The sequence below is a fragment of the Suricata suricatta genome, chromosome 10 (genome assembly GCF_006229205.1).
Source record: "Suricata suricatta isolate VVHF042 chromosome 10, meerkat_22Aug2017_6uvM2_HiC, whole genome shotgun sequence".
In the NCBI taxonomy this organism is placed as follows: Eukaryota; Metazoa; Chordata; class Mammalia; order Carnivora; family Herpestidae; genus Suricata; species Suricata suricatta.
Genome location: NC_043709.1, coordinates 29,317,977 through 29,332,970, shown reverse-complemented (window position 1 = coordinate 29,332,970; position 14,994 = coordinate 29,317,977). Strand labels below are relative to the sequence as shown.

General features: G+C 38.4%; 1 protein-coding gene across 2 annotated transcripts in view; it reads right to left on the bottom strand.

Annotated features, from left to right (window-relative positions):
* Positions 1 to 14,994, bottom strand: part of POC1B (POC1 centriolar protein B) — a 92,732-nt gene that overhangs the window by 28,038 nt on the left and 49,700 nt on the right. For both annotated transcript variants that reach the window (XM_029953803.1, XM_029953802.1), the window contains exon 10: positions 11,832 to 11,912. In XM_029953803.1, coding sequence (XP_029809663.1) covers positions 11,832 to 11,912 — 81 coding nt within the window. The remainder of the gene's footprint in view (positions 1 to 11,831; positions 11,913 to 14,994) is intronic.

Here is a 14,994-nt window from a genome sequence, read left to right as displayed (position 1 = left end):
ATTCTTAAGAAGGAGATACAATGTTTAGTCATACATAAAATGGTGGCTGTTTTTATGGAAGCCACAGGCATGTACAGAGAATGCCCCTAATGTCTATAATACTATATTCCTGGATAAACAAATACAAAACGGTAAAGTTGGCAATCCTTCTCAAATTATTTTATAAATTGAATGCAACACCCATCAATATTCCAAAAGGATGTTTTTGGAGAACCGACAAAATGATTCTAAAGTTCACATGAATAAATAATAGGTCAGGATATCCTAGAAACATATGAAGAAAAAGCTTCTGCACTATATTTTGAAGAAATATTTAGAAGCCACAATAATGAAAAAGGTGTGATAATAGATCAAGAACAAACAGATCAATAAGACAAGACAAAGTCCCAAAGAAACACAAGTACATAACAATTTAGTTTTAAGAAAGTACAAATTAGTAAGGAAACAATACAAATGGAAGATAACTTTGTTAACTACAAATCTGTACCTTATGACCAAAATTAATTGATCTAGAATTTCAGATCTAATTGTCAAAAATAAAACGTTAAGAAGAGTAGCTGGAGATGTATTTGGGAAGTAGGGAAGGACTTTCTCTGCATCAACTCCAAAGAAACCATAAAATTAAACTAATGATATTTTTCAAGAAGTTAATGCAACTAAACCTATCAACAAACAGAAAGAATTCAAGGGCAAATAACAAAGAAAACATAATGTAGATAGCAAAAGGGGTCGATCTTATTAATTAAAATGACTTAAGGATCTGGGTCATCTGGGTGGCTCAATCAGTTAAGCATCTGACTCTTGGTTTCTGCTCAGGTCATGACTTTGCAGTCTGTGAGACTGAGCGCCGCGTTGGGCTCTGAGCTGACAGTTGCAGAGTCTGCTTGGGATTCTCCCCCTCCCTCTCTCCCTTCTACCTCTCTCTCTCTTTTTCTCAATAAATAAAACAAACTTAAAAAAATAAAATGACTTAAGAACCAATTTTAAATGAACAAAACAATAGAAAATGGCCAAAACATACAAATACGCGATTCTGAGAAATGAGCAGAAATATGAAAACAAATCAAAGCTCACAAGTCATGTTTCTTACCATACACACAAAAAGATAACCATGGGAAATAATAGACATGTTAATTATTTCTATTGTAGTACTCATTTCCCAATGTATTGATACATCAAAACATCACATTGTATATATTATAAATATATCCAGTTTATATTTGTCAAAAGTAAATATTTTTAAAAAGCTCACAAGTTGCTAAAAAATAAAAATTATCATCTATTACATTTTAAAGACCTTTAAAAATTAAATAATTAATGATTAAATAAATATAACACCTAATACATATGTTTTAAGGTACAGGAAATGGGCAGTCTCATATACTATTAGTGGGAATCCAAATTTGTATACACGTTCTACAGTGCACTTGACTTACAGTTGTTGTTTTTTTTAAGTTCTTATCCTTCTTTCTTCATGTTTATTTATTTATTTTGAGAGAGAGAACAAGTGGGGGCGGGGCAGAAAGAGAGAGAGGGAGAGAGAAAGAATCCCATGCAGGCTCTGCTGTCAGCACAAAGCCCAAGGAGGGGCTCAATCTCATGAGTCAAGAGATCATGACCTGAGCCGAAATCAAGAGACAGACACTTAACCAACTGAGTGACCAGGGTGCCCCTGAAGTTCCTATCCTTTGATTCAGTAATTTCTCTCATAGAGTATGCCTCTTGTTTCCAAATCCACCATTCAAAATTTGTTTTGTGATGCTGACACTGGGCCTCTGCAAGCTACAGCTTTCTCTTGCCAGTAGGTTCCCTGGTAGGCTCTGCCAGAAGGAAGCCAGAGGTCAGAGGCAACAGATTCCTCCCCCTGTTTGATTGCTGCTTGAGTCAGCCTCTTCCCACAACAGCCTTGACCCCCACAGAGACAGGAGCACCAGGGGCCTGTGCCCCTCTGAAGTCCGGGTCCAGTTCTGCTGGGTCTGTCCTCTGAGCTTGGAGAGCAGGGCCTCTTTTCCAAGCCTTGAGCTTCTAACAGCAGGAACCTTCTTCAGGGAGACTATACTTTAAATGTTAACAACAGTTGTCTTCTGGTAATTGTCTGTTTCTTGTATTTTGTGTGAGGGTATACATGTGTTTTCTCTCTCTCTCTCACTGTTTTTTTTTAACTATTTTTCATTCTTTGTATAATTAGGAAAGTTACTGCTCCCCCCCCCCAACATACATATTCACACTACATAGTGGTTAAAAGCACGCTCTCTAAAGCTAGATAGAATTCAAAACCGAGTTTTGTTACACACTGGCTGGAGGACATTGGGTAAATTTCAGATGCCCAGGTTAGTGTAAAATACATATAAAATGCTAAAAACTCCACTAAATATAAACATATTTGTTTATCTTGACAAAATTAGAATCATAATGCTTATATTTTTCACTTAATAAAAAGATAAACTAAACTCATTTAAAACGTAGAAAAATAAAAATCATACTTCCTTATAAAGATACATAAGTGATTTCTAACTTCCACTTTGAAATAGTTTCAAACATACAGAAAAGTTGCAAAAATAATGAAAAGGACTCTCATACATCCATCTAGATTCATGTGTTGACATTTTGGCATATCTGTTACGTCATTATCTACCTATTTACTTCTTTTCTGAATCTTTCGGGAGAAACTATAGACACTATGCCTCCTTACCTAAATTACTACAGTGGGTATTTCCTAAGGAGAAGACCATCCTTCCATACAACCACAGTATCATTATCAAAATCAGGAAATTTAGAATTGATACTTTTATCTAATATTCAGTCATTACATTTTTGCCAATTGTCTTAATCATGTCCTATATAGCAATTTTTCCACTGACCAAGGATCAAATCCAGAATCACACGCATTTTATTTAGTTGTTGTTAAATATGGGATGGCTAGATAATATTCCATCTATTGATATACTAGGCTTTTATTTAACTAATACTCTCTAAAAGTATTGATTTGTGTCCATCTTTTTGTTATTATTATTATTATTATTATTATTATTATAAATAATGCTGGAATAAACATAACTTGAATATGAAGTTATTTGAAGTCTTTGTCAGTCTTCTACTATTTTTTAAGATGATTTAGGATCTTTAGGATAATCATTCAGGATCCAGCAGAAAAACAGAAATCACAACAGTTATTTTAACAGAGAGAATCTAATATAGGGAAATGGTTAAACACGTTTAGAAGTCTTTAAAGGCTAAAAGGGAGCATGGAGGTAAGAAGAAATAGTAAATGCATGAAACAACTACCTCTCTAGGGCTAGAGGAACAAAGGAAATAGGTTGGATTATTGGAAACAGGGCACATAGAGGCCCCCAGCTAACTTGAGATGGTTTGTTCAAAGGAGAGGAGTATTCATTGAAAAGACATTCTGAAAAGGAAGAGGAAATGCCTAGCATTCTTTCTCCATCTCCCCTTCAACTCAGAACAAACAAGTAACTTGTATGTGCTTTAGTAAAATAATCCAAACAAATACATGAAAAGTAAAAGAATTTTGTACCATAAACATTGAAACCTAGCAAAATTCTGTAGTGATTTGGAAAGCAGTTTAAAATGTATGTGTAATATATAAACTGGGCTTTGGAGTATGCAAAAGAAAGAGAAAACAACTATAGGAATTAATTTTTTTTTTAAGTCAAATTATACTAAAACATTCTTCAATTGTGAAAATCCATTTGAAATGCAAATGGTAAGGGTTGGCTGGCTGGTTCAAAGCAACAAAGTTTTACCTATGCTTGAGAATGTATGACACACCCACAGTATGAGAGCTTCTACTGACGCCTACCTCAGAAAGTAAAAGAAAGGAAATTGAAAGACACAGAAGGAAGTCAACAAGGACCCGCCCTGGGCCTTAATAGCCAGTTCACTTGGATTATAAGGGTTTTTAATCTCTCTGAAGCCCTAACATATTTTACAAATCCTGATTTCATAAAGTCCAAGGAAATGACTGAAAATTCTGATTAGCAGACTTGCTGACTACTTCCACCAAATAATTAACTGTCAAGTGGCTAAACAGAGGGAAGGGCAAAGCCGTCTAGCTTCACTGTGTATGCAACACCAAATAACTCAAAACCAGTTGGGTAGAGATGTTCAGAACAGCTGAAAGCTGAGTTCCCGATTCTCCATGAAACTCGGACAGACCCACATGTGGCATTTAGCTCTAGAGTAACTCATCCTCTGGGTCAGCAGCAGGAAGCTCATCATGGGCTGACAGTCCAAGAGACTGGGCACTTTTCAGAGTGCTACTGGAGTAATTTCCTGTGTGAAAAGCTCACTGCTGTTCCTGCATTCCGCGGGGTGCATTTCTTCTCATCTCAGAGGATGTTGCTTTTCCACAGGAAGAGGAAGGAACCAGTTGTTACTGGATGTGTGGGCAGAGAGAGCTGCTGGGCATTTTCAGCATGCCTCAGTCTCAGCTGTGGGAACTGGGGGTGCGGCTTAGCACCCGGGACCGACTGTACTACTGCAGCAGTCAGGAGTCACAGCTTAGGAAGACAGAAGCTCTGACTGACTGGGTGTCGCATGTAAGCGATGAATCACAGGAATGAATCTACCCCCAAAACCAAGCGCACGCTGTATACATTGTGTTAGCCAGCTTGACAATAAATTACATTTAAAAAAAAAAAGGGAGGAAGACACCAGCTGAGGAAGTTGGAAGGCAGAAATAATACCTGGAACTTCACCACCTCCAGTTCCTAGAAATGTGCTAATATTCTAAAGGAAATTCTAAAAAGTACTCTGTTGGATTCCCAAATAGCATATTGTGTAAAATCTTTTTGGAGAGAGTGTCTTTCTTTCTTTCTTTCTTTGTTTTTTTCACATTTCATAAAGAAGAGTTTAAGTTACCTAAATCATTTTTGTTGAAATTTCATTTAATTAGTGTAACATTTTTCAGTAAAAGGAAACCTTCATTAATGTAAGCTTTCTTTCCTTGTGACCTTGAAATTGGGAATGAAGCTCAAATTAGCATATTTTTCAGTACAGCTAAATCAAACAGTTGGGACCTACGGCCATTATGATTTTTATTAAAAACTACATTTTATTTGAAAGGAAAAAAAAGAAAGCCTCTGACCCATACTATTAATCTCTTCTTATAGTTGTACTATCTTAGTAAATTTTACAGATAATGAGATCTGTGTCTTCTAAAAAAGAAAAAAAAAAATCATGTTCCTTTAACAGACTAGTAAGTTTTAGTTGGATTTTGTTTTAATAATCAAAAACACATTTTTTAAAGGTCAACTATCACATTCATAACTGTTGGTAGATTTTTATAACATATGGGTCATGATATACTTCAAAAGCAAAGATACAACTAATTGGAATAGTCTCTTTCCATCTCTAATATTTTCTCTCCTATCTCTAAAATAATTTGTATCTGAAAAAAAGAGTCATGTTTTCTTCTAAATGGTAAAAGATCTGTGAAGGCATTTTTCTTCATTACCTCTTTTATCATTTGTAATGATAAAATGTCTTATTTGTAAGATGTCTTTCATAATTTAATTACTTCATTTCTTACAATTTCACAGGGCAATATTTTAAAATTATTTCTCAACCCTGGTAAGAATTCTTTTATTCCTACTAAGCATCTTAGAGTTACATTTAACTTTTTGAGTTACTTGATAAAAAAAAAAAAAAAATTACCGTATCCTACTTGACATATTCACTATTGTCTGAAATGAAGACTAAAAGTCTTTTACTAAAAGGAGGAAAATTGTAAAAGGTACCAACTAGTGGGCCCGGATACAGATTCTACAAACAGGTATGTTCATTTCCTTTCAAACGCTTTAGAGCAAGGGCCAGGAGAAAGATACCCAGGCCGCTGAAGCAATGCCCAAGGATAACATTAACTTCCCTAAAGCTTAGTAAGCGGCAACAAAATTACAAACAACATACCTACTTTCAGAAATCCTATGCACTAAACTTGGAAATCAAAAGTCACCTTATAAAACATTACAAAGTTTAAAAACTTAAAAAGGAATCTCACCTACCTCCAAATTAGGGGCAGTTTATACGTAAAACTAGCAAGGCTGGCATACAGAAAGTAGTGAGAGCAGGAGGTTTGTGCAACCTGATTCTTATGGGTTTTCTTGGAAAAGTAAATGGGGATTCTGGGGACAATAAATTGCATATTACCATTATGCACTTTCAAAGTGATACATTTTAGTTGTGAGACATTTAGGTTTGCATACACTAGTCTTTCAAGGAAGTCTTTCCAAACCTTTGCTTGCAGTCAGGACTGGGATCACCCTGAACTCGTGACGCAATGTTGTCTAGTACCCAGGACAAACTGTTGCCACAACATCCGTGGAAACCTTCTCTCTGCATCTGGAAGTTTACTCTTTGTATGTCCATATATTTTGTCAATGCATTAATATTTTTCAGAGAGCATATACTGTATGACTAACTTCATGAACGTGGGTAGCATTTTTTTCCTAAAAATATGCTGAAGCAAAAATCTTTCCAACAGGGAAACCAGTGCACTTTGCTGAAAACACAAATCTAAATGACATCTAGGAGGGTGCCGTGTGTTTTTCATAATCGCACTCACTTCCCAAAATCATAGCAACAGCAGAGTATCTCCTGCACGGATTCAACTGATCACTTTCCTGAGCCTAAAAAAGGACGTGGTAAAACCACAGTTCTTTTCCTCAGCAACCCCTCCAGCAAAATGATGCAGAGCCAGGAGATCATCTCAGCTACCCTGAGGTTCCTCAAGGGTATACGTTACTGTCCCTGGGGAAAGGAGACAGGGAATCCCACAGCTGACATCAAACCTGTCAGGAAATCGTCTTGGCTCTGCTTTCAAAATACATCCAGAATGGATCACTTATCAACACCTCCTCTGCTACTACCGTGGGTCAAGGAAGGCCTCTTGGCTGACTGTTCATTAGCTTCCTACCCAGCAAATCTTCTTGTCCTCTCCAGCCCCCACCCCCAGGCAATTCTCGACCTGGCAGTAACCACAGAGAACCTGTTAAAACTGAAGTCAAACAAGTCCCCCTGTGAAGGAAGCCTCTGGAGGCTCCCATCTCACTCTCGATCGGGCCTTCTCGCACTGCTCCCACTGGCCTGGAGTGCCTTCCCAGATACCCACATGGCACGTTCCCGTCATTCCTCCCATGTCACCTCTTGCATGACTCTTGTCCTGAACATACTACCTAAAACACACCATTAGTCCTGTCTGCCTTCGGTGCTTTTTCTACCTTTGCATTTTTTTAGCCTATATGCACTTGGCTCTATTATATTATACAGTCTATCTTTTAATCTGTGAATTGCCTGTCTTCCCCACGAGAATGTTGAAAGCTGGCTTCTCTGGGGCAGGTATTATTGTTCGCTTTTTCTGAAGTCAGGAATAGTGAGTGGCACGGAACGGTTACTCACTAGGTACGAACTGAGAGACACATGTGCTGTGAGCAGGCATATGCCTGGCACTCCGCTGCCCGGGCTAGCCATTGAGTCAAGCAACTTGAAGATCCCAAACTAGACTGATGTACTTTCATTACCATGGTACGCATTTCCAATTATTTCTGATGCGTCTGCTTAAACTTTGCTTTCCCCAATTGGAATGCTCCTATCAAAATCCTACTCAACTCTGGTTAGGTCAAGAACTGGTCAAAAGTTTCCTCCTAGAGCATTCCTCTGGCTTTCTCCAGCCCATAAGTGATCTTTCCAGAATCCGTCTATCAATCATGTCTTATGACAATCACACACACTTTTCATCTAGTATATTGAAACTGCCACTTATTTCTTAAACTCTTATTTCAACTGGGCTAGGCTGTTTCTTGAAGTCAGGTGGGCAGTTTGACAGGCCCCTGAGCATCTCATGTAATGCTTTCATGAACTACAGTTTTAAATATTTTGACTGATGGAGTAACCAAACCCTGGATTTTCCCCCTACAATATAATAGCCAATTCTCTGTTTATTATAAAGATTTAGTTGACCTGAAATACTGTCTCCAATTCTAAAGAGAGGCACCCACGTTACATTCATATTCTACGCAGCGGGCAGGGGGAGGATGAGAATGCTGTTTTGATTCTCAGAGAAGAGTCCAGTGTTTTGACAATCAATCAGAGGAACACACGCAAGATTACCAATTTCAATCCTATCAATTATAGGACAAATAACAGTAAAATCAACACATCAAAACTCGGGAATATAGTTTACCTAAAATATTTTAATAACACTAGAGTATTTAAAACCAATAAATCAGTAATTGTTTATAATCAGTATTGTTTTTTATAAAGACTTTACATTAGGATTCAGAAGAGAAATTCTTCTCTTTTCTGCCTTTTTCAGGGGAGGAGTAATGATGGGGAAGGGTCTAGAACACCCCATATCACATGTCAATGATGATGCCAAATGCTGTTGTACAACTTGGATGACAAAATCTTGGTCTAGTTCTAACTGAATAAATGAAAACATTAAAAGCTCCATGAAATCTTGGAAAACCCTTAGAAAATCAGTATTAGTAAGTAACAACGTAATGAGAATAAAGATTCAGGAATTTGAGATCAACATTTTAAAACTATATCTATATGACAGCCAGTCTATCCCTTCACAATCAGCCTCCTCCTTTTTTATTTTTTTTTTTTGTTAAACAATTAAGCTTTAAAAATGCAGGTTGGTAATAGCTTATTTTGATACCAAAATAGTGTATCAGATCTCCTGCCTGGCATCACAGGCACATGTGCAGGCCACAGAGCTACCAACTGTTACACTGTACGCCTTGATTTCTTCTCTCTAGTAGGAAAGCACCAGAGCCTAGATATCAGTATTCTCAGATCTAAAAATCATCCTGAATGTAATAGTAAATCAGGTCAAAGAAGGAATAGAAGCCAACTGTTCCCTATATCATAACAAATTTGCTCTTATCCTACTAGGAAATTTGACAAATTAAGGTTTAAAGAGTAATCTTTGTATGTCTCATCTTGAAAATGAATTCTAAGGAAAATTTCTTCCAGTCTTCTACAAAAACCAAACAAATAAATCCCCCAAATAAAGAGTAATCACAATAACAAAATCCTAAGCCACCTTTAAATACTGTGTATTTTGGCTTCTAATATTTCTCTGGGTTTAAAAATTATAATGACATGCAAAGTTCACATCACAAATACTGAATGCAGTTGTGCTTCATGCCAGAGTAGAAACAAATCTCCTCTACAATTATGCCTGGTTTGTTGTGCAGAAGCAAGAGAAAAGCAGCCAAAGTACAGAGGGGGCTACAGATTAAGACTTACCAGTAGATTAATGGAACATGAATATTTAAAGTGACTGCACCATAGTTTTTTTAATGTTTATTTTATTTTTGAGAGAGAGGCAGAGCACGAGCAGGAGAGGGGCAGAGAGAGAGAGAGGAAGACACAGAATCTGAACCAGGCACTGAACTGTCAGCACAGAGCCTGATGCGGAGCTCGAACTCACGAACTGCGAGATCATGACCTGAGCCAAAGTCGTACGCTTAACCACCCAGGCGCCCCTCACTGTAGTTTTCTAACCACTTACCTATCAATGAGCTAAAATAAAGATATATACCTTGACAATTTAAAGGAAGAAGCTTTAAAGATATTCTTTATAAAAAAATGTTTTCATTTTATTTTTTTAATTTTTTTAAATGTTTTTTTATTTTTGAGAGACAGAGAGAGACAGCATGAGAGGAGGAGGGGCAGAGAGAGAGGGAGACACAGAACCCAAAGCAGGCTCCAGGCTCTGAGCTAGCTGTCAGCACAGAGCCCGACTTGGGGCTCGAACCCACGAACCGTGAGATCATGACCTGAGCCAAAGCTGGACGCCTAACCGACTGAGCCACCCAGGCGCCCCTATAAAAAGATGTTTTATGAGCATCTAGTTAAGTCTGCAGAGAATGCCCCAGTAAACTAAGTCTCGTCAGGAGTCTTCACACCTTGCCTCAAGGCAACCAGCCGTTGTACAGATTGTAAAAGAATCTACCTACATGGCACTTCATTCACCTTCATTTGCTAGTTTAGAGCAAATATGCTCTCGTTTTACTTGTATGAAGTATCAAGCACACAACTCAAAGTAACAGTACAGTCCTCCTTGTAATATTTACATATTGGGTTGAGCCATGGGAAATCACTGACATTAGACCATTTTTGCCTACAAATTGGCAATTTCATATAATCCCACCTAATATTATCCCTTATGTGAACAATAATTGTACTCTTAATCTCATTAGTTTTGTAGCATAGCTGCAAACTTGTTGCCTATTTATCATACAAAATTGTCCTCTCAGAGTCCCACATGTCCCTGAGGTAAGGTCCTATAACATGGACTAGGTGACTTGTGCAACTCTGGATTAGCATCCAGGGACAGACACCCTGATGTCACTCGCTAGGTGGCAGTTATGCCATTTACACAGCACATTCTCAAAAACACCTGGATTCTTCAGGTCATGAGGCTTTGTCAAGTGTGAAGGGCGCTGGCAGGAGGACTGTAGACCAGAGATTTTTGCTGATCTGTGACATCTTCTGGGCCAGGCTGGCCCGACTTTATGGACTGACAACCTCCTAAGAAGGCGTCAAATCTCAGAAACCACCTATCTTTCTTGCTGCTCTCACTACAGAGGCAAGAACCCAACTCACTGGAATTTGTAAGTTTCAACAGCATTCCTTTTGAGTAATTCATTGAACAAACATAAATGTACTGAGCACTATTACAAGTCACCAATCAATGTGGCAAGAATTGGATGTCTAGCTAATTGTTAATGTCATACGGAAGCTACTAATGCAGAAGTGCCAGGAGGGATGTTTTACGAACATGAATGCTGTACGAGGCAAGCCCACAGGCCTGCCGAGGTTCCAGGTGTCACCCCCGATCACCAGACCTCCTGCCCTTCGACAACCGTCCCCTTGGTTACTCTTCCTCTCCCAAACCCCCCACGCTGATTTCTTGTCGGGGGAACTTCTTACGAGCGATCTAGGAGTATTCTCTGGCTGGGACTGACACTGAAAGAACCCTTTAGTAAGTAGATTTTTCTGGTACAGAATAGATTCAGGATGGACTGGTCCTTCTGCAGAATTATTCTACAAAAAATACTGTTCTTGAGATCTGCTGTAAAGTGTGCAATGTCATAACGTCAAGTGTTTTGGTTTGTTGGCTTTCTCGTCCACACATTAATAATCCCTCCGAAATATTTAACTATACTGACATCATCAGAGTAGTGTCAGCAAAGGCCACGCATGCAATTCCTCCTACTCATTCTGAGGACTAGTTTTGCATTGAGAAGCAGGAACTGATGGCAGCAATGATTTGCCTTGCAAAGGCTAACAGTCTCCAACTGAAGTCTAAATCTTTGACTTTACACTGAGTAAATGAATTACATGTGTGTAGTTTTTATAAACAAACTTGCAAATACCAGAAATACTTAATCTCTGGATAATCCACCAACAGGTACAAAGGGAAATGGCTACTTTTCTTATAACTTCTAAGGAGAAACTAGAAGCGAGTTTAGCGTCTCTGAAAGGTAATTAACAGAGAAGAACATCTATTTTGTGACAACAAAGTGAAATGTCACTTCGATAGCACCCTGCTAGGAAATAAGAAAACGAGTAGGTTAGACTGGGCACAACTGCATCAAAGTAAAGGCTTTCCTGAAAGTTGGTACTGCTCCCCCTTGTGGCTATTTAGACACATTGCAAATATGACTTTTTGTACGTTTTTTTTAATGCTAAAATGTTAGGCTATTTAGCTCATTTTTTATCTCCTCTCCCACACACTTTTTAAGGAAAATGGATTTTGTCAAATAATTAAAGCCCCTTAAATGTCAAAGAACACTTACTGTAGTAGAATCAAAAGAAACGATGTCCACAACAGGGGGAGAAGAAGTCTGCAAATCGATTACCTCAAGCTTTGGATTAATCTGTGTATATATACAAGAAAAGTTACCATTAGTTTTTTTCTACCATAAAAAACTGAATGCTATTTGCAACAACCTAGAGGGTATTTCCCAATAGATTCTAAAATGAAAATATATTGCTAAATTCATTAACATGAATACAAAAATTTTAAGCACAATATTAGCCTATCAAATCTATCAATGTATAAGAAAAGATCATTATGACCAGGTTGAATTTATCCCAGGAATAAAAAGTTGATTTTACATTAGAAAATCAATATAATTCACCTATAAAGAGATTTTTTAAAATAAAATAAAATGACCCACCTCAGAAGATGCAGAAAAAAGTCCTAGCCAGTTCATTAAAACAAGAAAAGGAAATAAAAGGTGTTAAGATGTAAGAATTGGAACAAAATAAATAAAATTTTTATTTATACATAATTATCTACAGAGAAATTCCAAGAGAATCTACTGTTGACTCGTTAGAAAGATCCAAAATTGATACACACAAGCAAGTGCCTGTCTGTCCTTCAACACACAGGCAGAAAATGTATATTTATGGGGTAGCTCAGCCAGGAGAGCATGCAACTCTTGATCTCAGAGTGGTGAGTTCGAGACCCACATTGGGCATTAATTAAAAAAAACTTTAAAGGATAAAAAGATACCATGTACAATACCATAAAAATGTAAATACATCAGAATAAACACACAAAGGTTTGGAAGATCTTATGGGAAATATAATAAAATAATGTAAGATATTTAAGAAGACCTAACCAGGGGAGCCTAGGTCGTTCAGTCAGTACTCGAGTGTCTGGCTCTTGGCCCGGGCTCAGGTCATGATCCCAGGGTCATGGGACTGAAGCCCATGCCAGGTTCCCAGCTGAGTGTGGAGCCTGCCTAAGATTCTCTCTCTCTCTCTCTCTCTCTCTCTCTCCTTCTCCCTCTCCCTCTCCCTCTTTCCCTCTTCTCTCTCTCTCTCTCAAATAAAAAAATTATAACAACCAATTTTTAAAAAATTGATGTATCTGATTACATCAAAATCAAGAATTTCTTTTTAACAATGGACACCATAAAGTTAACCATCAGAACACGGAAGAGGAGGATAGATTATGATGTCTAAAACTGAAAAAGTACGTTTTTCTTAAACATCTACAAATTAACATGAAAGACAGTGATCCCAAGAGAAAAATCATGGAAGACAAAACCTAACAATTGACCAGCATATTAAGAGATTTTCAGGGGCGCCTGGGTGGCTCAGTCATTTGGGCATCCGAATTCGGCCCAGGTCATGATCTCACAGTTTGTGGGTTTGAGCCCCGTGTCAGGCTCTGAGCCTGCTTTGGATTCTGTGTCTCCTTCTCTCTCTACCCTTCCCCTGCTCACACTCTGTGTCTGTCTCTCTTTGTCTCTCTCTCAAAAATAAACAAACAGTAAAAAAATATTTTTTTTAAAAAAAGAGATTTTCAAAAACATCAGTAATTAAAACAGATTAAAGCAAAATACTACTGAACACCTATGAGGCTCCAAAAATGTGAAATGATGCCAACCTTGTGTATATTAGCACTGTTTACAATGGTGGGAGAAACACACAACCAAAGATGCGCAAATGTTCATCCACGATAGAAAAAACACATAAATCATGCAAATTACTACTGTGCTAAATTCACTGGGATCCTACTCAGCCGTGAAGATAAAATACAATATGCAACAACATATGAATGAATGAATTCAGAATCCACACATAGGACTCAGGATTTTAACGTTAAGCAAAAAAGCAGTTTATAGAGAAATGTACTCAGTATGACTTCATTTGTATAAAGTTTAAAACCATCTAAAAGTAAATAACATCAAACTATAGATTCAAATATATATAGTACATAAAAAAGGAAATCAAGGGAATAATTAACTAGATTGCCCGTGACTTCCGAGGAAGGCCACTTCAGAATATTCCAGAAGATCAAAGGAAAAAATAAAAAATAAAACCACATCATCATCAATTATTTATTAAAGATTGTGAATACAACTTTGTTAGCCAAGGGCAACAAAGATAGCAGAACTTTGTATCAAATGAATGGTACCAGCAATGGGTAGACAAGAACCTCAAAGAAGAAACTGCTGACTTAGTGAGAACATCTTTCCTATGGAGAAAACACAGGAAGTGCTTAAGATGGATCTTTGAAAGAAAGGTCTAGAAAACAAAAGCGGAGAGACAGAGATGAGGGCAAGAGAACTCCTGAGCACAGAGGCAGAATGCCAATGCGATACTTTTGCGCAGGGTAGTAATGGGAGAGGGGACAAGGGCAAACTGTGACGGGTGAGGGAATGTTGGAGCCTACAATGTGCTGTGTGCTGTAGCAAGGCGAATCGGACCGAGGCATGTAGGGTAACAGTGAGGACACCTCTACACCGCCCGGGACGGGGGTGACCAGAGCCGAGCCCTCGGGAAGAGGAGCAGAATGATTTTAAGAGCACCTGCCATGTTTGGTGGGTAAAGCTATCGTTTGGGGAACGCAGAGAGGCCTTCATCATGCCCCAGCCACGGGTGTTAAAGGGGCAGCCCCAGAATGCTCGCACCACAGAGGAGGGTTAGCAAGCGAAGGAGGCTCAGCCTGCCAGCACCTTGGCTTCTTTCTGGCTGCTCCAGACAGCAGAAACCAGCCCCTTTCTATCAGCTGAGTCCATGCCGGGAGCCAAGACCCCTGAGGAGGGATCCCCTTCCTTCCAGTCTCAGACTAGCCGTCCGGAGAGATGACTTGCGGACTTTTTATTCTCTTTTATCTACTGCCACCTAGTGTACATATGAAATCATTTAGTTAGGAAACCTACAATCTGGTTTTACCGTCTGAAATTGGAACCGTTCAAAAGAAAGTCTAAGTCCCATAGAAACAGCCTCTCTCATGGAGAAATCGTTGCGCTTCTTTCTACAAGTTGGAAGGCTCTTGATGTAACTAACAAGTTGCTGACACATTAAAATGGAGCGGGGCGTTCTTACTAAGTAAAACCTTACAGTCTTCTCAGAAAGAAAATATGTGGAGGGGGGATGCCTCCAGTTAGGTTCTTCGCCCGCTAACCTCCAGGAATATAACAGTACATTCTAGCTCTCCGT